The sequence below is a fragment of the Trematosphaeria pertusa genome (assembly GCF_010094035.1).
Source record: "Trematosphaeria pertusa strain CBS 122368 unplaced genomic scaffold BU26scaffold_6, whole genome shotgun sequence".
NCBI classification, from domain to species: Eukaryota; Fungi; Ascomycota; class Dothideomycetes; order Pleosporales; family Trematosphaeriaceae; genus Trematosphaeria; species Trematosphaeria pertusa.
Genome location: NW_022987217.1, coordinates 1,611,786 through 1,635,798, shown reverse-complemented (window position 1 = coordinate 1,635,798; position 24,013 = coordinate 1,611,786). Strand labels below are relative to the sequence as shown.

The 24,013-nt window shown below is 53.9% G+C and overlaps 9 protein-coding genes across 9 annotated transcripts; 5 read left to right on the top strand and 4 right to left on the bottom strand.

The window, feature by feature from the left end:
• Nucleotides 1–196: 196 nt before the first annotated feature.
• BU26DRAFT_296769 (uncharacterized protein) lies at nt 197–1,711 on the bottom strand. Its single transcript, XM_033821718.1, has 3 exons — nt 1,278–1,711; nt 264–1,229; nt 197–211 (listed from the first exon to the last, which is right to left on the bottom strand). Exons 1-2 carry the CDS (start codon nt 1,437–1,439, stop codon nt 423–425), a joined length of 969 nt encoding a protein of 322 aa, XP_033685166.1. The 5' UTR covers nt 1,440–1,711; the 3' UTR covers nt 197–211; nt 264–422.
• Nucleotides 1,712–7,674: 5,963 nt separating this feature from the next.
• BU26DRAFT_518599 (uncharacterized protein) lies at nt 7,675–9,019 on the top strand. Its single transcript, XM_033828854.1, has one exon. The coding sequence runs from the start codon at nt 7,756–7,758 to the stop codon at nt 8,800–8,802; it is 1,047 nt and encodes a 348-aa protein (XP_033685165.1). The 5' UTR covers nt 7,675–7,755; the 3' UTR covers nt 8,803–9,019.
• Nucleotides 9,020–9,323: 304 nt separating this feature from the next.
• Nucleotides 9,324–10,640, top strand: BU26DRAFT_593950 (uncharacterized protein; the record flags this gene model as incomplete). Its single annotated transcript, XM_033834892.1, has 1 exon — nt 9,324–10,640. The coding sequence occupies one exon, from the start codon at nt 9,324–9,326 to the stop codon at nt 10,638–10,640; it is 1,317 nt and encodes a 438-aa protein (XP_033685164.1).
• Nucleotides 10,641–11,302: 662 nt separating this feature from the next.
• BU26DRAFT_564035 (uncharacterized protein) lies at nt 11,303–12,667 on the top strand (the record flags this gene model as incomplete). Its single annotated transcript, XM_033833238.1, has 1 exon — nt 11,303–12,667. One exon carries the CDS (start codon nt 11,303–11,305, stop codon nt 12,665–12,667), a length of 1,365 nt encoding a protein of 454 aa, XP_033685163.1.
• A 1,502-nt stretch (nt 12,668–14,169) lies between these two features.
• Nucleotides 14,170–15,909, bottom strand: BU26DRAFT_424770 (carboxylesterase; the record flags this gene model as incomplete). The annotated part of the gene is made up of 5 exons (XM_033823586.1): nt 14,170–14,533; nt 14,582–14,712; nt 14,773–15,214; nt 15,269–15,349; nt 15,407–15,909. 5 exons carry the CDS (start codon nt 15,907–15,909, stop codon nt 14,170–14,172), a joined length of 1,521 nt encoding a protein of 506 aa, XP_033685162.1.
• A 1,288-nt stretch (nt 15,910–17,197) lies between these two features.
• BU26DRAFT_518597 (uncharacterized protein) lies at nt 17,198–18,947 on the bottom strand. Its single transcript, XM_033828853.1, has one exon. It carries the CDS (start codon nt 18,881–18,883, stop codon nt 17,273–17,275), a length of 1,611 nt encoding a protein of 536 aa, XP_033685161.1. The 5' UTR covers nt 18,884–18,947; the 3' UTR covers nt 17,198–17,272.
• Nucleotides 18,948–19,514: 567 nt separating this feature from the next.
• On the top strand, nt 19,515–20,130 carry BU26DRAFT_296713 (uncharacterized protein). Its single transcript, XM_033821717.1, has one exon. The coding sequence runs from the start codon at nt 19,605–19,607 to the stop codon at nt 19,992–19,994; it is 390 nt and encodes a 129-aa protein (XP_033685160.1). The 5' UTR covers nt 19,515–19,604; the 3' UTR covers nt 19,995–20,130.
• On the bottom strand, nt 19,920–21,470 carry BU26DRAFT_518596 (lipase). Its single transcript, XM_033828852.1, has one exon. It carries the CDS (start codon nt 21,336–21,338, stop codon nt 20,268–20,270), a length of 1,071 nt encoding a protein of 356 aa, XP_033685159.1. The 5' UTR covers nt 21,339–21,470; the 3' UTR covers nt 19,920–20,267.
• Nucleotides 21,471–21,715: 245 nt separating this feature from the next.
• BU26DRAFT_483013 (uncharacterized protein) lies at nt 21,716–23,469 on the top strand. The gene is made up of 2 exons (XM_033825789.1): nt 21,716–21,960; nt 22,016–23,469. Exons 1-2 carry the CDS (start codon nt 21,921–21,923, stop codon nt 23,389–23,391), a joined length of 1,416 nt encoding a protein of 471 aa, XP_033685158.1. The 5' UTR covers nt 21,716–21,920; the 3' UTR covers nt 23,392–23,469.
• Nucleotides 23,470–24,013: the final 544 nt, after the last annotated feature.

Sequence of the window (24,013 nt, the reverse complement as noted above, 5' to 3'; positions counted from 1 at the left end):
GTCTTTTAAGGACCGATCGCTAGCTCACGAATCTTGACAAAGGTATCTGGTCCGCCAATAATGTGCCCATATATCATGTCGCGAAGCTGCCGCGGTAACAAGAGCTGAAGCTGTTGGCAAAACGCGTGGTACTGGGCTTCGCGTAAGCTTGGAGCTGATCTTGGGTGCGGAGGCGGCATTGCTTCGTGAACTCGTGTTTCCCTTGACGGTACTGTCGACCGAATGTTAGCAGCCGCGCCACGATGAAGAAAATGAGAACATACATATGCAGGCTCTGTAGAGCGTTTGTGACCCCCGTCATAGTCTCACAGCCGTCTGTTGATGCGGTCCCGTCCGTAAGGAGACTCGGAGAAGTGGAGTGTGAGGGTGGAGAAAAGAAGGTGGAGGAAGAGAGGGACGGAAGGTGGAGTTCCCCGCGATTACTAACCGCCGCTGCTCTTACCCGTCTCTCTCACCTGGATTCCAATGGTCTTTGGGTCATACCCTTGGTCTAGCAAGCCTAATTTGCAAAGGGTCGCTCTGACCTCCTCTTCTGTACGTTCTTCCCTGGACCAGTTGATGATGCTCACAAGGCAACCCTCAAAGAACGCCTTCAACGTCGGAAGCGTAGCCGCGATGATCCCCACGTGCAGGTCAATCAATGCAAGGAGAGTGATATCAGCGTCCGTTCGGAACATATCCGGTCCGGGTTTAACGCCAATGACGGTCCTTGCGATTGCTGTTGCGGACGCGAGGAGCCCGAGGCCCATCAGTATGGAGATGACGATCCTTTCGCGCAATGGCAAGTTGAGTTTTAGAAGGAAGGTGAGCGGGATGAGCGACAAGACCACGTCAGAGAGTGCTTGGATGACGGAAAAGGCGATCACGTTGGCCGCGATGGCACGGCGTGTCCAGCAGACTGCCTGGAACCGGACGGCGGGATCCCAGTAGACGGAGAATGGTCGACAGGCCAAGAACTGGGTCAGGGTAATAGGAATCAGTGCGCAGAGCAGAATTGATATAGCGATGTACGAGAAGATGATCCAGGCGCGCGACGTCCGCTTCAGAGAGAGTAAGAGGCATACGACGCTGACTTTGGCGAGTGTGGTGCTGAAGTACCAAATTACTTGCGCTATGAAGATGCTGCGCTGGGCTGCGGTTCTGTTCGGGAGCGAAACAACTTGTTGATGGCTTCCAAATCCGTAGGAGGTTGCGTTTATGACAAAAATGAGCTGCGGGAGAGAGAGAAGCTTGGAAAAGTAAGCAAGATTCGTTGTCAGAGCAGCCGTGGCTACTACCTCTGCCAGCAGAATTGCTCGATCGTGCCATTGGAGCGGCTTGCCGGAGCTCAATCGGGTCGTGATCCGTGCCGCTACAAGACAGGCGGTGAGGATCTGGAGGAAGATGCCGGTACCGACGAGTGCTGGACCCGAAGAGTTGTCGTCGACCGCGCTGGCCATGGCGATGGAGTTGAGGCTATGGTAGCCGCGGAACTAACGGATGGATATTCGAAAACATGTACATGGGCGAAAGAGAGGTCCCGGATTCAGGCTCAAGTACTCGGTTGCTGGCACCATTGCCCAGAAAGCTGAAGACTATGCGATTCTTCGGTGCATGAGGAAATAACAGAAGCCGGAGAGTTCGTGTGTGCATTTGAGGTGGTTCGTGTCGTAAGCGGGTTTCAGCCCAGGCTCGCATTGTGGGGTCCCCAACATTTGCTTCGATATTCGAAATACTTTCGGCATTTGCATGCAGGTCATGCTGGCAATTGTGCTCGCGAACTCCCGATACCGTTCTCGAAGCCTGGATAGGGCTGGACGAGAAGAGCGGAGGCGGTATTTGAGGAATTAGCCCCAACGATGCAACATGCTTTGAGGCAACCGGACCGATCAAGGAAGGGAGTTCTTGAGTAGAAGGTGGCTACATGAACTGTAGGCAACAATCCGCACCGTGGTGCATTTGTAGCACTAGGCTTCTCACCGCGCTCATTTGGCTCGGCGATGATCAGATTGGAATGAGAATTCGTCGCTGTCGTATGCCGGACGAGTAGAGCTCATCATGGTGGATATTTCGCTCAAACTGATGGATTCCTATGCAAGGCTTTTGCACGGCTTCGTCGTAGTCTCTCGAAGTAAAACCCCTTCGCGCCAGATACCGACAGGGGAGAGCGGAAGACGGGGAAGCGGGGAAAGCCGTCACTCCTGGTTTAAGAGTGGCTTCGCCGCTAATTGATGTCAAATTTTGTTGCCATGGTCTGAACCTGTCAATTGCGATTTGACATGACATATGATCCGAGACGGCTGCAGGGTCTTCTGGGATGGGCAAAGCGCTGGCGTCTGAGTCGGGGTACACAGTAGGAGAGGTGCGGGCGTGGGGATGGGACGGCCATACAAGACGCAATGCTGCAAGACAGATGGCAATTGTGCTGCACGCAGAGACAGCGCCCAACGTGTGCCGTCCTCAATGGATCGCGTCGCCGATGGGCGGCTAAGAGGAGCAGAAGGAGGTCGGATGAGTGTGTGCTGGCATTGGCGCTGGCGTTCGCTGTCTCTCCGCACCCCTGTCCGCTACGAATCAGGACAGCACCCCACGTTGAACCACCGCATGGAGGAGCTGCGACTGCGCAGAGTGTTTCTCTTCGACCTTCGCGAGCGGCTTCATTCGACAAGCCAACAGACTTTATCACAATCCGTAACTGAGTTTGCGCTCGTTGTGCGCCCCGAGACTAGCCATGGCCGATGCCCCAAGCGAGGCGACTGGCGAAGCTGTCGCTCCAGCCGCAGCCGCCGAAGCTCCCAGTACACAAAAGAGCCCCCGCGCGCCCACGACTCCCTCATCGACAGCGCGACGCAAGATGGCTTCGAACGCGTCCTCGTCCACGTCCAAGGACCCCGTGCCGCCGCGCCGGCCCACAGCTATGACGAGCGGGACTGCTGCGGCGCGCCGGCCGACTGCATCATCCACCACTGCGAGAGCTCCCACGACCGCGTCGAAATCGGCAACGCGGACGTCGACGGCGGGATCCAGTCTGAACAAGCCGCCGACGCGTCCAGCGCCAGGCACAGTCGCCAGGAAGCCGGGCTTAGCCTCCAAGTCTGCTGCCTCAGACGCCGAGCCGGAATTGCCCTCTGTGACGTCGGGCGACGAGAACAAGAAGCCGGCAGCACGCAGGACCACCTTGTCCTCAATCGCAGGCACGAGAGCGTCCCCCGGGAAGACCACCGCAGCGAGACCCAGCGCTGCCTCTACCACCGCCGCAGCGAAGCGGCCCCCGACCACTCGCCCCGGCACAGACGGCACTACGGCGCGGACTCCACGCACGTCGCTGTCTTCTGCGACGAGAACCACCACCACCACCACCGCCCGTCCGTCGGCCTCGACTAGGGCAACACCAAGCGCCGCAACGAGGGCCCCCCTCGCTCATGCCAAGAAGCCTTCGGTGCCCTCAGCTGCTCCACCAGCCCCTAAACCCCACGATGCTATCCCGGAAGAAGAGTGAGTTCCTCCACCTGGAGACCTGATCTCGGGACTGACCCGTCTAGAACTAGCACGATCGAGGTGCCCCCCAAGACCCCGCTCAAAGACAAGGCCGCCTCCGACGCCGAAGTTGAGCTCCGCAAGACCGCCCTCGGCCCCGTCAAGGCCGCGCTGGCCAAGCTGGGAGAAGAGCCTGCGCGCCCGGATACCGCCCCTAGCGGCGCCGTGACAGATAGTGACCTGGATACAAAGAGGCGGAGCGCCCAGGTCATGCAGGACTTCTTCAAGGAGACAAACCTCCGCGAGAAGCTGCAGGAGCAGTGCGATGACCTTAGTCGAGAAGTGGACAACCTGCACGCGGAGCGGACGAAGCTGAAGAACCAGTTGGCTGACGCGCAGGCGGCCGTCGCGGAGAAGGACAAGGCGATTGTAGATGCCGCTAAATCTACGGAGACGGACGAGACCGCCCACACTGCACTCGTGGGAGAGATGGAAAAAAAGTTTGCGCAGGAGACCAAGGAGCTGGAAGAGCAAAGTCAGAGGCTTCGCGAAGAAAAAGCCACCGCTCAGGCTAAAGAAGCAGAGGAGGCGCAGCGAGCAGCCGAGCTTCAGCAGGTTCTGAGCCAGCTCAACGAGGATCTTGAGAAGCAGGGCCGAGAATGGGACGCGGAAAAGAAAGTCATCGTCGAGCAGCAGGCGCAGATCGAGACGCTGACCAGTCAGGTCGCTACACTGATGCAGGAACGAGATGCGCTGACACAGCAGGTGGAAGAGGCCAAGGTGGCACTGGAAGCGCTACAGACGAAACAGGCCGAGCTCGAGCAGAGCCATAGTGAAGATCTGAGGTCGCGCGACGAGAAGATTAGCGAGCTTTCCAAAGCGGTCGAAGAGTTGCAAGCTGAGACTACCGCTGCTGAACAGCGACATGCGGAAGCCTTGGATGAAGCTAGCCGATCACTCGAGTCGAAATCTTCAGAATCCTCTAAGGTCGTGGAAGAGCTCCAAGCCAAGGTCGAGATGTTGATGCAGCAACACGCGGACGAATTGCGCCTCAAGGATGAGACTATTGAATCCCACGTCAACGCGACCAAGGAGTTGCGCGAGTTGGCCGACAGGCTCCAGGAGCGGGCCGATCAGACTTCCGCCGACCTCGAAAATGAGCGCGATGCACATGCTGAAAGCATCCGCGAGAAAATTGCGGAGATGCAGAAGAGCAAAGAAGACGATCTGCAAGAGAAGGAGACTGAGATTGCTCGTAACCTTGAAGCGATAGACGGTCTCCAGGAGCAGCTCAAGACACTGCAGCAGGGCGAAAGCGACGGTGCCAGAATTGCGGCAGAGCTCAATCAGCAAATCGACGAGCTCAAGCAGTCTCATGATGAGGCACTCAGGCTCAAAAACGACGAAAACGAGGAGCTTATGAAGCAACTGGATGCCATCAATGACCAGCTCACCAACGACGCAGTCGAGATTGAGCAATTGAAGGACGAAAGCGAAGGGCTTAGGAAAACCCTCCACACGCTCGAGCAAGTCTCGCAACAGGAAGGCGAACAACACACCGCCGCACTCAGCAAGGGCCAATCTGAGCTTGATGAGGCGAAAAAGAAGGCCGACGCGCTGAAGACCGAGCTTGACGCGACGCAAGAAAGGCACCGGCAAGATTTGCTCACCCTTGGCGAAGATCACGACGCCGAAATTGAATCTCTTCGAGCAGACCTCGAAGGCGACGCCAAAAACCGTTTGGACGAGTTGCAGGCCAAATACGATGCCCTCGTCGCCGATAAGAATGCCTCGTTGGAAGAACATCAGAAGGTGCTAGCCGAGAAGGCTCAGGCGCTTGAAGCAATGAACGAGGAGCTAGCCATGCTCAGGGAGACATCCGGGTCCGCATCTCAAAGCCTGACCGACGCGCTTGCGAAGCACCAGCAGCTTGAGGATGAGAAGTCCGCCATTGAGGAGGCTCATGTTACTTCACAAAAGTTGCTTGCTGATCTGCAAGCACGCCTCGACGCGCTCGTGGAAGAGAAGAGCGCTGCGGAAGAAGCCCATGCGACCTCTCAGAAGCTCATCACCGATCTCCAAGCGCGCCATGATAGTCTTCTGGAAGAGAAGACGGCAGCCGAGGATGCGCATAGCCGAGCCATTGAGGCTCTGAAAGAAGATTCGGACGCCAGTTCGAAACGACTCCTCGGCGAAATTCAAACCAAGTACGACGCGCTTTTGGACGAGAAGAGAAGTATTGAAGGAGCGCACCAAAATGAGCTCGAAAACTTCAAGAGCCAGCGCGACGCTCTTACTACCCAACTTTCAGAACTGGAGAACACACACGGTGATGCCCTCGCTGAAAAGCTGGCTGCCCAAGAAGTGCATGCCAAAGCACTAGAATCACAGCAAGTCGAGATCGAGCAGAAATTCGCCACTCTCCTCGACGCTCTTCAGGCCGAGCTTGCCACCTCGGAACAGGAGAAGAAAGCTGCTGTCGAAGAGAAACAGTCTGCTCTTGAGGAACTCACTGCTCTGAAGAAGGATCTTGAGACCAAGGAGCAGTCTGGCCAGGCAGGTCTCGCAGAGCTAACTGCGAAGTATGAAGAGCTTGCTGCCGAGAAGGCTGCCGCCGATCAGGAACACGAGGTTGCTATTCGCTTGCTGAAGGATCTCCAGGCCAAGGAAGAGTCAGGCCAGGTGGTTCTTGCAGAGCTAACCGCGAAGTACGAGGAGCTCGTTGCTGAGAAGGTCACCGCCGGCCAGGAACACGAAGCCGCTGTTCGACTACTAAAGGATTCTCTAAAGGAAGAGCATGATAATGCCGTTGCCGAGCTGCAAGACCAATGCGACACTCTCCAGGCGAAGCTTGCCAAGGCGGACCAGGAACACGGCGATGCCATTGCTCTTCTCAGGGAGGAGCTTAAGGATGGCCATTCGAACGACATGATTGCTCTGCAGAAGAGTTTGGAAGAGTTGCAGCAAACGCACAATGAACTCACGGAGCAGAAACTGTCCATGGAGAAAGCGCATGAGGATGCCATCTCGGAGCTCATGATGGGCATGGAGGCTAGCCAGTCGGACGCAGTGCAACAACTCCAGAAAAAGTATGAGGCACTCTCTGCCCAACTGGAAGCGGCGCAGGCTAGTCATGCCACGGAGCTCGAGGCAGCGAAGAAGGGCAGTCTCGAGCATCAGACGCTACTCCAGGATCTGCAGCTGCAGCATGAGACGCTTTCCTCCAGAGCCGCCTCGGAGGCTGAAACCCACGCCCAAGTCGTCCAGCGTTTCCAGGAGGCCATTCGCAAGCTCGAGGCCGAGCGTGACCAAGCCCTGCATGCCACGGAGGATGCTGAGGATCGGATCGAGAGGATGAAAGCCGACGTCGTGCAGAAGCATCTCGCCCGGGTCGAGCCACTTGAAAGAGAGAATGAGCAACTCAAGGACAAGGTTGAGCGCCTACAGGCTATTCTTAGAGCAGGCGATAGGGTGGCCCGGGCTGCTGCCAGCATGGGCGAGAAGCGCGAGATCAATACCCTGGAAGAGGAAGACGAAGAAGAAGAGGAACAGGTTACGTCCGGCGCGCAGTCGTCGCAGCAGTCGCCGCCTCCCCGAGAAGTGTTGGGAACTGTGAGCTGAGCCGTCCCCTTCCAGAGCTTCACGATTGCTGACGTACCGCTAGCAGTTGGCGGCTATGCAAGAAACACTGTCCCAGCTTTCTGATCTCAACAACGAAGCCATCGCCGAGAGCTCTAGGACAGCTCAGAAGCTCACCGAGGAGGACTGGGTAGCTGTGAACGACAAGACTGGCGGAGACAGTTCCTGATAGGGCGCGTGAGGTTCGGCATTTATACCGGCGGGTATATGAGTCGGGTCCCCAGTAACATCATTACTCTGCTTCATTTTCTCTGCACACTTCTTCTCACACTTTTTAATGGACGTAGGTTCTTGAAGGCTTTTGGTTGGCGCGTCTTCCCGCTGGCACTATACCCCTGTACTGTCACTATACCCGGCCTTTGGCCTTGTTGGAATCTATACACATCCTTCCTCCTACCCTATATCTCTTGATTCTGCCATTGCTGTCAATTCCTGATGTCACGATGCATCTCGCAATCCTCGTATTCTTAACCATTTCCAGGGCTAGCGCGATGGGTTTTGCACCCTTGCCGGTATAGTCACGCGAGTTCGCGTTGATAAAGCAACCCCGCTCCGCTTCGCGCTTTCCTCGATCGCTGACTTCATCCCACGAAGAAATCATCCCCGCGCTCCTCCTTTCGCTCGCACTACGGGGTTTGCATTACAATCCACCGACTTACAATGTCTGGCGAATCCACCTTCCACGCCGCCTGCCACTGCAAGGCCTCCAAGCTCTCATTCACAGTGCCAACTCGCTCGCTGCCCCTCCCTACGCACTTCTGCAACTGCAGCGTCTGTCGGCACACGCATGGCACGCTGTGCAGCATCCACGCACCGATTCCGCCACCCGTCGTCGATCTCAGCGCGTACACAGCCTACGCGTCCTCGGACGTCGCGACGCGATATTTCTGCTCGACATGCGGCGCGCATATGTTTGATAGAGCGAAAGAGCCGGAGTTGGACGAGGAGAAATGGTATGTTGCGGCTAGCATGGTGGATGCGCCGGAAGAGATTTGGGATTTCCATTCCCATTTCAATTTAGAGGGTACCGGGGATGGTGGGTTGGCGACATGGTTGAGAGACGTTGGCGGGAAGAAGCTTAAGATGTGGACCGAGAAGGCGGTTTATGATACGGGGTGTACTGAGACTGGGGACTGGAAGCCGTCCCCGCCCGCGCAGCCGGAAAGTACGGCAAGGGAGGAGAAGCTGAAGGCACGATGCCACTGCGGCGGCGTGCAATTCTACATCTCCCGACCGCGGGCCGACGAAGCCTTTACGCACATGCCCGAGACCCTCACACCCAAGGACAAGACCAAATGGTACGCCGCCCACGACGTCTGCACATCCTGCCGCCTGCTCTCCGGCTGCGCGATCGTCTCCTGGATGTTCCCAGAGATCTCGCACATCAGCCTCCCAGATGGCTCACCGTACAAGCCGGTGTTTGGGACTATCAAGACGTACGCGAGCTCACCTGGGGTGCTGAGAACGTTCTGCGGCACTTGTGGCGCGTTGGTCACTTACTCTTGCGATGACCGTCCCCAGATGGTCGATGTGGGAGTGGGCTTGTTGGATGCGGGGAGCGGGGCGAGGGCGGAGGAGTGGCTGGAGTGGAGGACGCATAAGGTGGTGTATGAGGAGGATTGTGGGTGGAAGGGTGTGCTGGAGGGTTTGAAGAGTGGGTTGAGGGCTTGGGCAGAAGAAAGGGATGGTGAAGGTAGGAGAGTCTGAGACGGCGGGTGCGACTTCCGGCACCGGGCGGAGACGAATTCCTGACCTTTCATATTCGGTTAATTCTTCGCGGCTCTCCTTTCACACGAAGGCGTCGGATGACTCATCCTACAGTACTAGGCCAAAAGTTCAGTTACCCTACAACTAAATACGAGGTGTAGGCACCTTAACGTTGTTCTTTAATTAAGTATAGCTTTTAACGTAGTTATTATATAGGTATAACTATACTTATTTAGAGTTAAATAGTATTATATTCTTATATTTCTAATAATTTCTTAAAGCGCGCAACGTTATTATAGCATTGTAGAGTAGTGTTACAAAGTAGTGCCTTTTTTAGGTAGGCGTGATTGCGTTGTGAGGTAACTAAACTTTTGGCTTGGCACAGTACATAAGAAAGGGTCCTGACGTTATTCCTCAACAAGCAAGATTGTTCTCTGCCATTACTACTCTACATCCGAAAGTCAAGCGGCCTCACAACTACAACTTCCGCAGAACAGCGGCCCGTTTCGAAACCCTTAACCATGGCTGAAGCGCCTACTATCCACAATCTTCCGCAGGAAATTCTCCTCCACATCGTCAAGAGTATCGATCCACCGTCACGCTTCCGGTCTCAACAGGAATATTACAATCTCTGCCTCGTCAAGCCCTTCAAGCCCGCGGCAACGGAATATCTATATTCCTGGTGCTATAGTTACAGCGATGTCCTTCTACTCCGGACCGTGCTCCAGCATCCCGAGCTTGCGGCTCTCATTCGCGATTTGACATTACGTCCGTGTTACGAAAAGAGCTGCCAGTCCTTGCCGACTCCAGAGGACATGGCGCTGTTCAACCAAGCCATTCAAGCCCTTGGACTGCAACCCAATGATGAGGTTCGATGGATCGCCCGATTGCAGCAAAACCCTCACGATTGCGGACCCGAAAGCGATGGAATAGCTGCTCTCCTGCTCCTTCATGCCCCGAACATCACCCACTTGACCATGGACTGGGGTTTCTTAGAGACATTGATGTTCGACCAAGACTGTATTGCGTTCTCTTCATGGTCGTTCCAGACTTATTGCAACCTCAAGTCCCTCGAACTCTCCAAGGTAGACCTGAGTACTGCGCAAATAGCATCTCTATTCAGATTACCTTCGCTGGAAGGACTGTCGATTACGTTGTACAAACAATTGACTACTATCTCCGAGTCCGAACGACAGCTCTTTGAGGCCGGCACATCCAATATCAAGTCACTATGCTTGAGAACTTCAATTTACCCTGATGTTCTCGTGTTGATGCTTGACTCCTGCAGGAGCTTGACGAGACTCTCCTGTGCGCTCTCGTATCCTAACGGCTACGGTATTGGCTTCGACTCGGCTTTGCTTAATGAAGCGCTGGTGAAGCACAAGCACTGCCTGCGCGAACTAGCGTTGCTCAACATGGTCCCCGTGGCCGCCGGCACGTGGACGCCCTTCGAGAAATTGGAGACTTTGTGGGTCTACGCGAGTACTCTCTACCGAGGATTGGATTGGCCGAAGTTAGCGTCCATCATGCCGCCAAATCTACAACGGCTCCGGCTCGACACACTCAAATTCCCAGATTCGGGGTTTATGGGGCAACTTCTTGATCGACATGGTCCCTTTTCCACCCTCGTTGAGCACAAGGACGTCTGCCTGCCTCGCCTCCGACATCTCAGTCTTAGGGTTTTGGATTTAGATTACAAGGACGTAGAAGCCTTTTCTAAATTGGACATAACGGAGGGACTTGAGGGCCGTGGAGTGATGGTTGATTTCGAGGACGACGTGATCGACATTGAGGAAGACTACTATTTGGAAGACTACTATTGGGATGTGATAGACTGACTTGTCAAGGTCCATCAGGTTTGACGGTCGTTACTTGCAATGAGACGAGCCCGGCCTCTGAAAGCCTTCGGCAACAGTTGCGATCCGTGAGAATTCACCATTCGAATCTCCTATTACGGTCGCCTTCACTAAACCACGCTCAACTTGGCGAGGCTTACACGTCCTTGGATAGGCGTGCTGGAGGTCGTGGCTGCGGATGGGGACTTGGTATGCACATTCTTCCATGATTCTCTCTTCTCGGCGGTGCTGTCATACTCTATAGCTCGGATTGATAGCCATTATTAGGTCGTCCTCTGGAACCGCTGAAAATCGAAGTTTTCTCCGCCGTCCTGCTTTCCTATTCAATTCACCAAGTGCATCGGCGTTCTTTCACCGACCCGATTCCGCTCTTCCATTTATTTGTGACATCGACTTACCCATATGGATGCTGGCGGCTTGAGTCGTAGGATAGATTGATGAACTACCTACCTTTTTACCTTCACCTCGCTTTCAAAGCCACGCTTCCAACCTTCACCTCTGATCTAATCTTCTCTCACTTCGACTTGCAGCGCCGCATCAGCTACGCAAGTCTCGTGCTTTTTATAAGCACTTGCTCTCTCCTGGGCTCCGTTGTTACCGCCGCCTCACCACCACCACCGCGCCAACCTACGATGTCAGCAAATATGGCCGATCCTCCGAGTGCTCAACAGCTGTCGTGTACGACGATTAACGATTTCCCGGAGGAGATCTTGCTCGAGATCGTCAAGAATACTAAGGACTCATATTCGTGGGACCGAAAGGCAGTTCGGAAGAATTATTATAATCTCTGCTTGGTTAAACCATTCAGACGAGTTGCGACGGAGTTTCTCTACTACCGCATCGATCACCTCGGGGTTGGATTGGTGAAGCTCTTGCACACTGTGCTTCTTCACCCCGAACTAGCTGCGCTAATCCGAGTGTTGGACTTGGGATGGGAAACCGCGTCGGATATCTCCCCTACCAAGGGAGACCTCGACCTCGTCGCTGAACACATTGAGAAACTAGCTCTTACGGCCGAGAACGAGAAAAGTTGGATCCTTCACCTGGAGGACGATTGGGCGTGTGCGACTGTCTATACAGCGGTGCTTCTTCTTCATGCGCCGAATATCACGGTTCTTGGAGCCCCTTATGACAGAGACAACTTCCCCGTATTCTTGGATGAGCCCTGTTTCTACTGGGCCGCAGCATTCCACCGAAATTTCTACGCGGCCCCTCAGCCACCGATACCGAAATATCATCAGCTGAAGAGCATCTCCATCATCGAGAACTCCATTTATGTCGAGGACATTATTCCGATATTTCAGCTGCAATCTCTCCAGTATCTGAGAGTTTCCGCCCTTGTAGAGCTGCGCACCGAAAACGCTTGGGCCTGGCCTTCATCAGCCTTTGGCAAAGGCATGTCCAATATAAAAGTCCTGAAGTTGGACGATTGTGGCATTGAGCCTGAAGCCCAGGGGCTCATGGTCTCAGCTTGTAGGGCTCTTGAGGAATTCTGCTATGAGCCGAGCCATTACTTGACAGGCAAATACCGGCCTGCTTCCGGGGTCATCGATCTCAACCCCATCTCGAGAGCACTCCAAGCAAGCAAATTGTCCCTGCGAAAACTGATCTTTCATCATACGATGATCAGCGCCTTTTACGACAATTGCACAATGATCGCCCATCACTTCCGGGACTTCCCTCGCCTAGAAACGATCCACCTGGATGCTGCCTTGATATTTACCGCCGAATCACCTTTTCCCAAGTTATCGTGCATACTACCATCCGGTATCAAGCAGCTATGCATACGCCACACGTGGTATGACCTATTCGAAAACCTCATGTCCTTCGACGGACCGCTTTCTGATATGGTCGGAACTGCTGGTACAGTCTTTCCCAGCCTCATGCAGCTCAGTATTGGTACCGGGGGATGTTTTCCAGCTCCAGGATACGACCACAGATTGGAAAAAGAGTTCAGCCACCGCGGTATCTGGGCATACTCATTCTGGGACGGTAGCGGAATTCGGTAGCAGTCTCAGTTCGGCCAAGAAAACTGGTTATTCTTTCACCAGCAGTTCTCTTCCTAGGGCAGTCACGGCTAGGTTATTCTCTACGGCGCGCGCCATAATCGGTTTTAAGGTATTGAGTTACACGGGAAGTGGAACCTCCCGCCTTTTCTTTTCTTTTCTTCTCTTCTCTTGCGCTACTAGGCGTTTCGGTACACCCATTTCAGATATCGAAAAAAAATTGCAAGAGGTAAGGTGCATGGAAAGTCCCACACTTCAACTTCACAAAACATTCTAGTTATAGTAGTTTTATCATATCAATTGTTCTCTATTCTCATTCTTCGCCTTTAGGAGATGTTAAAACCGCTGATCGCTCTGTTAAGAGATAGGTGGTTACTGTGTCGCAAAAGCCAACTCGTACGCTTTCCACACCATCCCCAAGCCAATCGCCATACACAGCGCAATTACCACCAGCTCTCCCCAGGGTCGCATACGCACAGAAGGCACTGCAGTGTAGTACCACCCAAACCGTCCTTTAACCTCCTTTCCCAGCACAAGCCCCTTCTTGCTCTCCTCCTCAAGCACATCCGCACGAGACTTGCTCCCATTCTTTCCCATCATATCCTTTCGCATACCCTCCTCAATCTGCCCCGCCAACTCCCGCACCGCCTCCGTCCCCATCGCCCTAAACCCGCGTATACAACCCACCTGATCCAGCGGCGCCAACTCCTGCCCCACCTTACTCTTCCCCTCAATCCTAGTAATACTAATCTCAATCCCCACAATCGCCTTGCTAAGCTGCATCACAAAGCTCTCCGGCACATCATCAACGCTCCAGCTCTCCTCCGCCTGGAAACCCATCAAGCACTCCTCGCCATGCCTCGTCAAATCGCCTGTCTGCTGGCGCAGAAAATCCGCAGTCTCCTACGAGCGGGCATCGGCGTACAGTTTCAGTGTGCCGTAGCCCTGCACGGCAGAGAAGAACTACGTTAGTACGACTTAATCACATTGTAGCCTTTAAGGTTTTTTTTCTGATGTTTCCCTTGATACATGTGGCTTATTCGACTCAATTCTAGAGTTACCTTCGCTCGCGTAACTTTCGCACAGTGCATCGAAGGCTATGCCCGTCTGTCTTCTCTAAATTCTCACTATACCGAACTTATGTCTTTAGCAGCTCTGCACCTTTCGGGTTTGCACTAAGTAGTATTGTTGTAAGTGCAAGAAAGTTGCACACGACCCTTTTAATAGTTACCAATCAGGGCTAGAACTACCTCTAACCTAATTTCAACACCTCCGTCGGCACATCCCTCGGTCCTCCACCACCTTCACAACCATGGAGGTGGATACCGCCTCCTTACGTGACTCACACTGTTGGCAAAAGAGCTGCCCTAGAGCAGCACGGGGTGCTGATGAATCAGACTCTGACTTTTGGATGGGAGACCTGTAGCGACTATTGATGTCGCAGACCGGTATCCGAACCAGGACGCTGAATGAATACCTACGACACTTCACGCTATGTCTTAGTATTACCACACCATCGAATTCGAGCACTGGTCCTCTGACGCCTTCAGAAGATCAGCCGCGTTCCGCGCCACCGTTCCAGTCTCCCCAAACACTCTCACAACATCATAATCCGGAGTGTACGCAGGCCAATTCTGTCCCACAAGTCCGCTCTCTGGGTCGTTCGCAAATGCTCGCCAAGCATCCTGCATTGCTTCGCTCACAGCGATCTGGTACGGCGTTGATACCCCTCGGTAATTGCCGTGGGTCCCGAATAACATTGGGAGCTCACTGCTGTGGGCAGCTCCCATCCATGGCAGTGGCGATATGTTGCTGAAGTTGCCTGAATAGAAGAATCGGTATGTTGGGATGCCTGCAGATGCTCGTATCCTGCGGATTCCGGTTAGTTGTGAAAGCGCAAGCTGGAATGCCACCTACTTGGATGTCATGTACGATGGGCACAAGAACACCATCTGGAAATACATATCACAAATCGCTTGGTCCGGTCCACTAAGGGAAAATGGTGCTAGGGTATTGCCGTCGTCCTTATTGATGCCGATAATGGCGGGCTAATCGCTCAGTCAGCCTGCTTGTTCGCTTTCTTCACCCGCAGGTCGAGGGGCACTTACCACTTTTGCAACCTTGCCCTGCTGAATCCTCTCCGCATAGTTGGAGAAGTACGTCCTCTCATCTGCCGAAGCCCCAAATCCAAGGGTGTTGCCCATACTTCCGTTTCCATGATGCATTCCGTTTTCATCTAAGTTTTTCTGGAGAACTGCCTCTAGTTTGGCTGCGTCGACTTTTTTCATGCACACCAACTCGTCTGCTGCAGTGGTAGCGTTGCCGCAGCCCACCTGAGCCGCCACATACGAAAAGTTCGAGTATCTCGGGCCCTTTCCATCTTCAATGAGCGCCGTACCAGAGTCCATAATCAAGCCGTTCACTATAGGATCTTGGTGCCAAGCGATGCTGTACAGGTCGACGGCTTCCGCACCCGAGGATTGGCCCCAAATGGTAATCTTCTTGGAATCTCCGCCAAACGCTCCGATATGGTCTCTTACCCATTCGACACTAAGGGATCCGCCAGTCAACGTGATGCCGAGGACAGGAAGATCAAACTCTTACGCAAGCCGCTGGTCCAGAAGTCCTAGGTTCTGGTCCTTTACACCTCGAGCATTCGGGAAGCCAAAGATGTTCCCGCGCGTGCTAATTCCGGCTTAGTGACTTTAACTCAGCATGGACGGGGCCTTCCTGCCAACTCACTTTGGGACGACTACGATCAAGTCCTTCGTACGCTGCACCCATTGTGTAGGAATCTGATACGGCGTATTCTGGCCACCCATGTACCAGCCTCCGCCGTAGAAGAAGATGAGGACCGGCAGATTTGTCGCGTTTTCCGGCGTCCAGACACTCAGCGTCAGGCAGTCTTCTCCGGTACTGTTGGCATCTGCAATGGTATGCTCTGGAACAACGGTGTTGTGCGCATTGGGTATCTTGGTAACAAACTGCGTGCATGATCTTCCAAGAGTAGTTGCGTTCAGTGTTGCGGGCAATTGGTTCGCGCGTGGTGGCTCCCAGCGCAGGTCCCCGAGTGGAGGTTCGGCATAAGGTATGCCCAGGAACTGGCGGACGGACGAGTAGTTGGCATCAACGACTCCGGTGATTACCGAGCCTGAAGAAAGTGTGGCTCCTGCCTGTGATTCCACGGTCGGTCGGCTGCTAATGAGCTGGGTGCACCAGGCAAGAAGCAGGAACGAAAGCTGCATCGTGTCTTTCCTTGCCTGGAGAAGAGCAAGCGCCAGCCTGTGGAGACGATATCGACAAGAGAGCACAAAATTGCTTCGTACTGCCATGGTGCAAATCTCTTGGTGTTTAATAGTCCATCATCTTCAAACATTGTGGAACGTGTGACCGTGTAAGGGACCGACCCCGCAATGTGAGCAAGATCTCGGGAGAGGCAGATGAGCAGGTAATATGCTATATTATATATACTATATTAGCCAGATGAGCGTCTCACAATGGAGCCACAGAAAACGACTTTAGCAACTAGAATGCTGAGGGAACAATATAAGAGAGGGCGTTTTGGTGTTCAAAACACCTAATTGCGGCACAGTCGCGACCGGGTTGACGGTTGAAATTTGCGAAAATTGCAATGAAACTGCAGATCGCTAATGCAGCTAATAGACGGATACTAGCTCAAAAGCACTCATATATGCTTAGTTTGTTGTCATGCGCATTCTTTGACAGCGATCGACTTTCACTGCTTTTCTGGTGTTGTGAAAGGGATGGCAAAAATGGCCACGTTGTATTCTGTCGGGAATGCCGGATATTACTCAGTCACGTGATGTTTGAAAATTCTTCCCAGCTATATTTTGTCCACTTATCAGCGTTCCACCTGAAAATATACATGTTCTACACATGCTGGAATGATGTTCATCCCTACGATTACAGGTGCCATTTCGCTACTGAAGCTGGACAATGGAACAACATCGACATTCCTCGTTCAAATGAAAGAAAAAGAGCCCCAGTCCATCGCAGCAATGGTGCTCTTCTGAAGTCAATCCGGCGAAGCACTCATCTGTGGTCTTGTAAGAATGCTTAAGTGGCATTTTTTGCGGCGAAGCTCTTTAAATATGAGCCACAGGTTTCATCGATTACACCCACTGGTGCGGGCGATCTGTGTACAAAATATCACGTGAGGAAGCACGTGACTTGGCGCGGTGGAGATTCTCCTTGAATGCCAACAGAAACAGCACAAGGCTAGCATCTGAAACCAAAAAAGAATAGTTCGAGTTTGCACGGGGGACGATTGACGCGCACGAGAATGACTCAAAGTGCAGCCCGTTCAGCGCTCGTTCGACTGGAATCGCGTGCGGATGTGAACTGATGGCAAAACACCTGATTCAGGAGGCAAAAAGGACGACGAAAGACGCTGTAACGAGTCTAAGGCCCAAAAACCTAGGCTAGTAGTACCCCAATCCTTTGACATCGTTTCTTCGGCAGTGCAAGGTCGTCTGGGAAGGCCTGCACAGATGGCCGAATACACAATGTATGGGCGTTTTAAGAGGCAGTTGCATTCGGCAGCTACTTACATCATGTACTGTGGTCATAGCTACAGGAGCAGATTTTCTAACAATCCTGCGCAGTCACGGGCATAGACGTTTTCGCCGTAAAGCGTTCATCATGCACGTCACCCTTAGCTTGGACCTTCACCATCGTTGCCACTGCATCGAGGCTAATTTTAGTCTCGAAACCAGTCTTCGGGGCCGATATGCTCTCTGCCATATCATATTCGCTCTGCCCAGCATACACCGTCCAGCTCGTAACCTCGGTCGCGCCGTTCCAACTCACGAAAATGTCGGTCCCGTTCCCTGTCTTGCATGCCTTGACTGCAGGCGACGTGGTAGGATAGCCCTTCCAGAAGCTCTTGAAAGCCCTATAGTTTGCGATACCAGGGGCAACGGCGTTAGGGTCCGCGGGCCCGAAGCGCCAACTCATGCGCAGCGTACCATCGAGGTCGTACTCCTCAGTGACGGGCTGGCTGCCGTGACCGACAACGACGTACTTCTCCTCCTCGCCCGTAAAGTCCACTTGCATGGAACCAGCGAACTGGGCTGCCACGATAGCGTTGCGATCGAAATACACGCCCCTGATCCTGGCCGTCATAGCCGTAAGGTCGAGAGCCAGAAGGTGACCCTCGGACGGGACGAACGGTGGCGTGAGGGTGTTCTTGTTGTCAAACATAGTGAGGAGAAGCTCGCCGTCGTACTCGTGCAGGCGAACGTCGTGCTGCCAGCTGAACTGGCCCTCTTCATCGAGAGCGAAGTCTCCGCCATCGTTGCCGCGCAACCGCCATTCAATCGAGTTGGTTGTCTTATTGACGAACAGGACATCGAACGTATTCCGCGCGGATAGGATAAAGCCATCTTCTCCCCATGCTTGAATACTGTTGATGTGGAAATAGTCCCACGCCCACCCAGTCGCGTTCCCAAAGCCATATACCGCGTCCAAGTCCACAAAGGTATCGGTGATGGCAATCCAGTCGCTTGACCGCCAGGTATAAAGGATGTCGCCCTCTGGAATGGTAACTTCGTAGAAGACAGAGTCCATCAGCCATCCGTCCGTGGGACCACCGACCGGAGACAAGTCCCAGGGCGTGATGTTGTAGGCGGGAACAACGAGCGTGTTGCGAGCCGTAATGTACGCCTCATGCGAGTCGATGAGAGAGCTCCAGTTGCCAGCTGCGAACACAAAGGTAGGATCTTCCACCGACACGTTGTGCAGTAGCGTGTAGGTATCATCGAATATTTGGACGATGCTGTACGTAAGAGCGCCGCTGTCAACAATTGGCACCCCTACCGCCATGTTGTACACAAGCACAGGTTTGCCGTTCAAAGTCTGCGGGCCGAAATTGGTGGCCGGAAATGGTGACTTGGGATTGGACTGCCAGACGAGCTCGCCGTCGTCAGTCATGATCATTGCGGCTTGTTGGGCACAGTCCGTGCCCTGCTGCGCAAGAAATTGGTATCCTGGTGCCGTGGCCTTCGTCTTGTTCACTTCGGGAATTGGTGGTAGAAAGTCGGGCTCCGAGACGAATGTTTGATATGGCCATGTGATGGTAGAAGATTGTCTGCGTTCGAGTCCATACATGCCTCCACTTCTCCCTAAAAAGAAGGGCACGGACTGGGCTGCAGCCAATGACACTGCTGAGATAGTGAGGCACAAGTTAACCGACCGCATCTTGACTGACAATTACAGCAAGTAAACTAAACGCGACGGGACTAAAAGACAGCGTGAAAGAGTGCCGGAGCAAGCAGATTAGGAGAACTCTAGTGCATTGCGGAAGGACGATTCTACAGCTATGTAGGCGAACAGTCGGAGGATCTAGCTGCAAAGGGAACAGGATAGTGCATCATCAGCGATCAAGAGGAGCAGAGTATCTGGACCTCCTCTATGGCTTCCAGCCTTGCGTACGAGACGCCACCCGCTATGAGGATGTTCCGGTACTAGGATAACCGCAGTAGCGCTGATAATTATCATCAGCTCACCATCACTAGTATCTCGTAAGTAACCGCTTCAACCGCTTCGAATCCTAGGAAGTAGGCAACCATTCCACCATTCCTTATTTTCCATCAACTGAACCGGTCAGTGAGCGAAAGACATCCTCTGTAAGCACAGACAAGGCCCATGATGCTAGCCATGACGAACTGAGGGTGCACATTCGCCCGTATCCAACACCAAGCCTTGCTAGTGGTTCGTGCCAACTCTTAGCTTTGAGTTAAGCAATCCTTCTATTAACCAAACCCGTCAGTATCCAGACGGCATCAAGTGTCAGCATAGCGCTCGGACTATCTTGTAACCATTGACAAGAGCCATGTGATCACAATTTCCCCACCTCCTCTGTTAGAGCGTCCTGATGATTCGTCTCTATCTCTGTAATACGAGTTAAGAAAATCCTATCATGAATCAGAGTGCGTCATCACTTTCGTGCGCGGTAAGCGTGAAAGGACTCCTGCCGAGAGGAACCTATCAAATGTGCGGTGAGCGGGATCGCATTCGGACCCCATTATGCAAGCCGCCGCACGTGGCAGCTGTTATATGCATGCAGTGCCACCCGAGAGCCAGGCTCAGAGCTTGCCGCTCTTATCGTAGTAATAACTGCTGCTATTGTCCCAAAATCGGGCTCCAGTCTTACATGACGCGGCGCCTTTGCTTTATCCAGTTCGTTCATCACACACCGCGTACGTTTGTTACACAATTTAGCTTGGTCATAATCTGGGGCTTCTTCGTCATCTTTTCGTGGATTCGTTTATTGTGGAGTTTGAGTAAAAGGCGCGAGTGGATTGCGTGAATCACGTGCGGGGTCGTTGCACCGTCGATTATTCGTCTCTGTGCCCTAGGAACAATTTGAACTTACTCCAAGGGCGATTTCATAGATTACGCTCTCGACACTAGCTCAGATTCAGATGGGAAAGCCAGGCATGAATTATTGAAACTTCTTTTCCAAGTGAATAACTGATGACGCTCAACGCGATTATTGAGGAAACTTGCGCCCAATACCAAGCTTCTCTTGAGAAGGCGTGAGAGTACTGGATACTCATCAGAAGGCTGCCAAGCACATCGACTATGACATCGAGGTTACCGACAGCTTCCCTTGGGGCATCATCATCCTCTTGAGCCAAGCACGCTTCGCAGAGATGGCTGCCCCAACGAGCGGGACATCCGGATTGTCGACTGCATCAAACAAGTGGACGGCTCCTGGCCAGACATGCAACTCGCATGTAGATGCACACCGCCACATGTTCATGGCGTATGTGACTGCGGGATCGCGGAACACCTCGCACTCGGCCGCGTCAATGAATGCCTGTGGCAGGTTGGATAGATCCGTCGCCCGAGAGGGCGCCTGATACATTGTGACCTTGTCGGTCCCCCGAGTATCTCCGAGTACATGCCCCCACGCCCTGCGGTTCGTGACCCCGCTCCATGGAGCACCGTACTCGAACTGTTTGTCTGAGACGCTTTCGCACCGGTCGTCCAGCATGGGCGACAGCAGCATCTGCGCCTTGATGGGCACCGTGGGGAGCTTCCTGTCGCGGGCCATGAGGCAAGCCGCTGCGGCCAGCGGCGCACCGCCAGATACTGCACACACGACGATCTCTGCTGGATCGATTCCCAGACTCGCGGCGTTCGCAGATGTCCAGACCAACCCGGCGTAGCAGTCCTCAGCTGGCCCAGGCGCACGCGTCTCGGGTGCGAGGCGGTACTCGACCGACACGATGACGCATGCGATATCCTCAAGGAGGTCCATAAGCGGCGGGATGGCACTGAAGCGGTCACCAGAAATCATACCGCCGCCGTGGATGTAATAGAGGGCGGGAAGTGCCGCAGCCGGTGCCTTGGGGGCAAATACAGACAACACAACTGTGTTGCCATCGGGACCGGAAATCGAGTGCTCCACATGCGTCAGATGAGGTTTCGCCTTTAAAATGGAGTCAGCATTGGTGACGAAGGCATCGTCGCCGCCGCCGCCGGCGAGGCCGCGGAGAAAGCTGACTTCCAGCTCCTCCGGGAGTAAAAAGGCGTCGACAATGGGGGCGAGCACGGGATCAATTACGGGGCGCGGGATCGTGATGCGCGAGTCGAGCTGGGCGGCCTGCGAATAGGGGTGCGGATAGGGCGTGGAACTGGTCGGCATGGCGAATCTGGACAGCTGCTGACGTTAAGACTGCTGAGGATTCAGGCGAGCACTTGAGCACCTCGTGGAAGCAGGCTGCAAAGGAACGTGGACGTGCGCGTGTATGCGCTCATATGCGTGGTTTGTAAGATGTGCGTGGATTGTGGTGTAAAGCCACCGCTTGGCCGGTGCAGGGGTAATACTTATCGACATGGATGTCTCCAAGCGGCCCACCCCGCCCGCCCGCCCGTAAGCCCGTAAGCACACGCCCGTACAGTTCCCCTGCCGTGTAAAAGACTTAGCATTGGCACGTGCAGGTCTTGGGCGCTAGCAATCCGAGAGGAACTGTAAGCCCACGCCTCGTGTATGCACATGCACGCTAGCCCGCCGGTGCAAGCCACGCGGGTCTGCAACCTGGGAACATACCGCCCGCGCTGCACATGCATCAGCATCCAGATCCAGACTCTACCCTACCACATCACGTCCGCCATGCCCGTGCAGGATCTTCCGAGAGCAGCCCTTCATAGCTGTGCTTCGCATTCCGCGTCTTCAAGCCCTGACTAAAATCCCTCTCTGCTCCTGACGCTTGCACCCCGCAGCATCATGAGCGACGTCCGGCAGCTCCAGAAGCTGCGACCACTAGGTATGTGGCACCCACGAAGCGAGTTGCACTGTTCCTCATTGCTCAACCACCACAGGGAAGCTCGAGCAACTCTCAGGAGCTTGCCACCACCTGGGCTTCTATCACAACGTGGGGCTGTCTGCTCACTATCACCTCTCCGACTCCTCTTCTGTGTCCGACGTGCGCAGCCTCATATATGCTGCCTTAACCGACGTGATTCGCAAACATAGCATTCTATCCGCTATTCCCGTCGATGAAGACTCTCCGGATGCTTACTTTGCCCGTCTTCCCTCCATTGATCTCACGCGCAGTGTCTTCTTCATTACGCGGTCACAGCCTGCGACCGTAGGTGGAGAAGACCCTGAACTCGATGCCATCCTTCAGGAACAACACAACACCAACTTCAAGTCCGAATACGGGACTTTGCCTTTCTGGCGCCTGCTCGTTCTGCAAGACCCTGGCGTGGAAAAGGATTTCACGGCCTCCTTCATTTTCCATCATTCCATCGGCGATGGGGTCGCCGGCCTGATCTTCCACAAAGAGTTCCACACTGCTCTCGAGACTGCCTCCTCGTCGTCTGTATCACGTGGTCCCAGCACCACAGAGGTCGCTACACCAAACGACATCACGCTTCTACCCCCTCTGGAGGAGCTACATCCCCTGCCAATCAATGAGAACCCCGCAAATCCGCCAACAGTGGGGCTCAAAGAGTGGACAGGCAATCCAATTCGCGCTCCCTGCATAACCCACTACCGGTCGCTGTACCTCTCGCCGAGCTCATCCAAAGCTTTCGTCCAGGAATGCAAGAAGAACAGTCTATCACTGACTGCGGTCCTTCCGTCTGTCATCGCCGCAGTCCTATTCAATATCCTGCCTCCTACCGTCGAAGCACTTACGTGTATTGTTCCGGTCAATCTACGGCCATGGCTCAAGCTGCCTCGTAGCGTCGCCGACGACGCAATCGGAACTTTTATCGATGCATTCAAAGTGCAGTTGCGCCGCACCGACCACAGCATCGATGATCAAAATCCAACGCTCGTGCTGCCTGCAGCCTGGGAGACTTCGAAAGAGATAACAAAATATCTCACTGGCAACCTCTCACCTTCCGGCGAGCCTTACACCGCCGTTGCCATCTTCAAATCCATCCCTGATGTCTCTATCGTGTTCAATTCCACGCTTGGAAAGGACCGTGACGCAGCGTTTGAAGTGTCGAATCTGGGGGCGTTCGCAGGTTCTGCAAAGTCCGGGGCCAATTTCCAGTGGCAGGTGGGAAGAGCGACATTTAGCCGGAGCTCAGTGGTTTCCGGAAGTGCCGTGACAATGAGCATTGTTTCAGGCGGGGATGGAGGCTTGACGATTGGCTTTAGTTGGCAGGAGGGCGTTGTGGAGAATGCTGTGGTGGACAGACTTGTTGGAGGAGTTAGGCAATATTTCGAGGCTGCCAATCATTGAGAGAGTAGATGTCGATCTCCACAGAAATCAATATTTAGCCAGCTATCCCGGTGAAACGATCCCAGCGCATTGTTCCAGATGATGCATCGAACGTCTAGATGATGCATAGAACGTTGAAGGCCAAGCTGACTTCCAATCCCCCTTCCGCGAGTTCAGCCGGGAATCGCTTTTGGTGCTGACAGCGTGCGTGCGCGTACATGATGGTGGCTGACGAAAGGCGTTCACCGGTGTGGTGTCTGACTGCAGCTTTGTGCGGGCAGCTTGCATTGTTACACCACAGGTGAACCCATGTAGACTTCAGCTCTAGGCCGCACCGCACTTTCTATGACAAGTGCTCAAGGCACTCAGGTTTAGCTCACCGTATTTCGTTTAGGCATAGAGTAGAGTAACGATCGACATGCACTGTGTGGTCCTCCAAATCCAAAATTAAGCCCTAGTCACAATGATCCATCCGTGCCCCATTGGCTGCATGTACGGACTCCGGTATGACCGGCGGTTGATTCCAAGCCCGCTCTGATAGAGCCAGTGGGGCGCAACGATGTTGGCCGTGAAGAGATGGCAATCTAGGTTATAGTGTTGATGAGACTTTTTCACACTCAAAGTTAGATCAGGAAACGCTGCT

Excerpts from the sequence above, each read along its gene's own strand:
- BU26DRAFT_518596 (XM_033828852.1), bottom strand. The coding sequence starts at position 21,338 with ATGCCGACCAGTTCCACGCCCTATCCGCACCCCTATTCGCAGGCCGCC.
- BU26DRAFT_518597 (XM_033828853.1), bottom strand. The coding sequence starts at position 18,883 with ATGCGGTCGGTTAACTTGTGCCTCACTATCTCAGCAGTGTCATTGGCT.
- BU26DRAFT_483013 (XM_033825789.1), top strand. The coding sequence starts at position 21,921 with ATGAGCGACGTCCGGCAGCTCCAGAAGCTGCGACCACTAG. Across the intron at positions 21,961-22,015 it reads CCAGAAGCTGCGACCACTAG|GGAAGCTCGAGCAACTCTCA; the intron begins GTATGTGGCACC and ends CAACCACCACAG.
- BU26DRAFT_296769 (XM_033821718.1), bottom strand. The coding sequence starts at position 1,439 with ATGGCCAGCGCGGTCGACGACAACTCTTCGGGTCCAGCACTCGTCGGT. Across the intron at positions 1,230-1,277 it reads GAGCAATTCTGCTGGCAGAG|CTTCTCTCTCTCCCGCAGCT; the intron begins GTAGTAGCCACG and ends TACTTTTCCAAG.
- BU26DRAFT_518599 (XM_033828854.1), top strand. The coding sequence starts at position 7,756 with ATGTCTGGCGAATCCACCTTCCACGCCGCCTGCCACTGCAAGGCCTCC.
- BU26DRAFT_296713 (XM_033821717.1), top strand. The coding sequence starts at position 19,605 with ATGAATCAGAGTGCGTCATCACTTTCGTGCGCGGTAAGCGTGAAAGGA.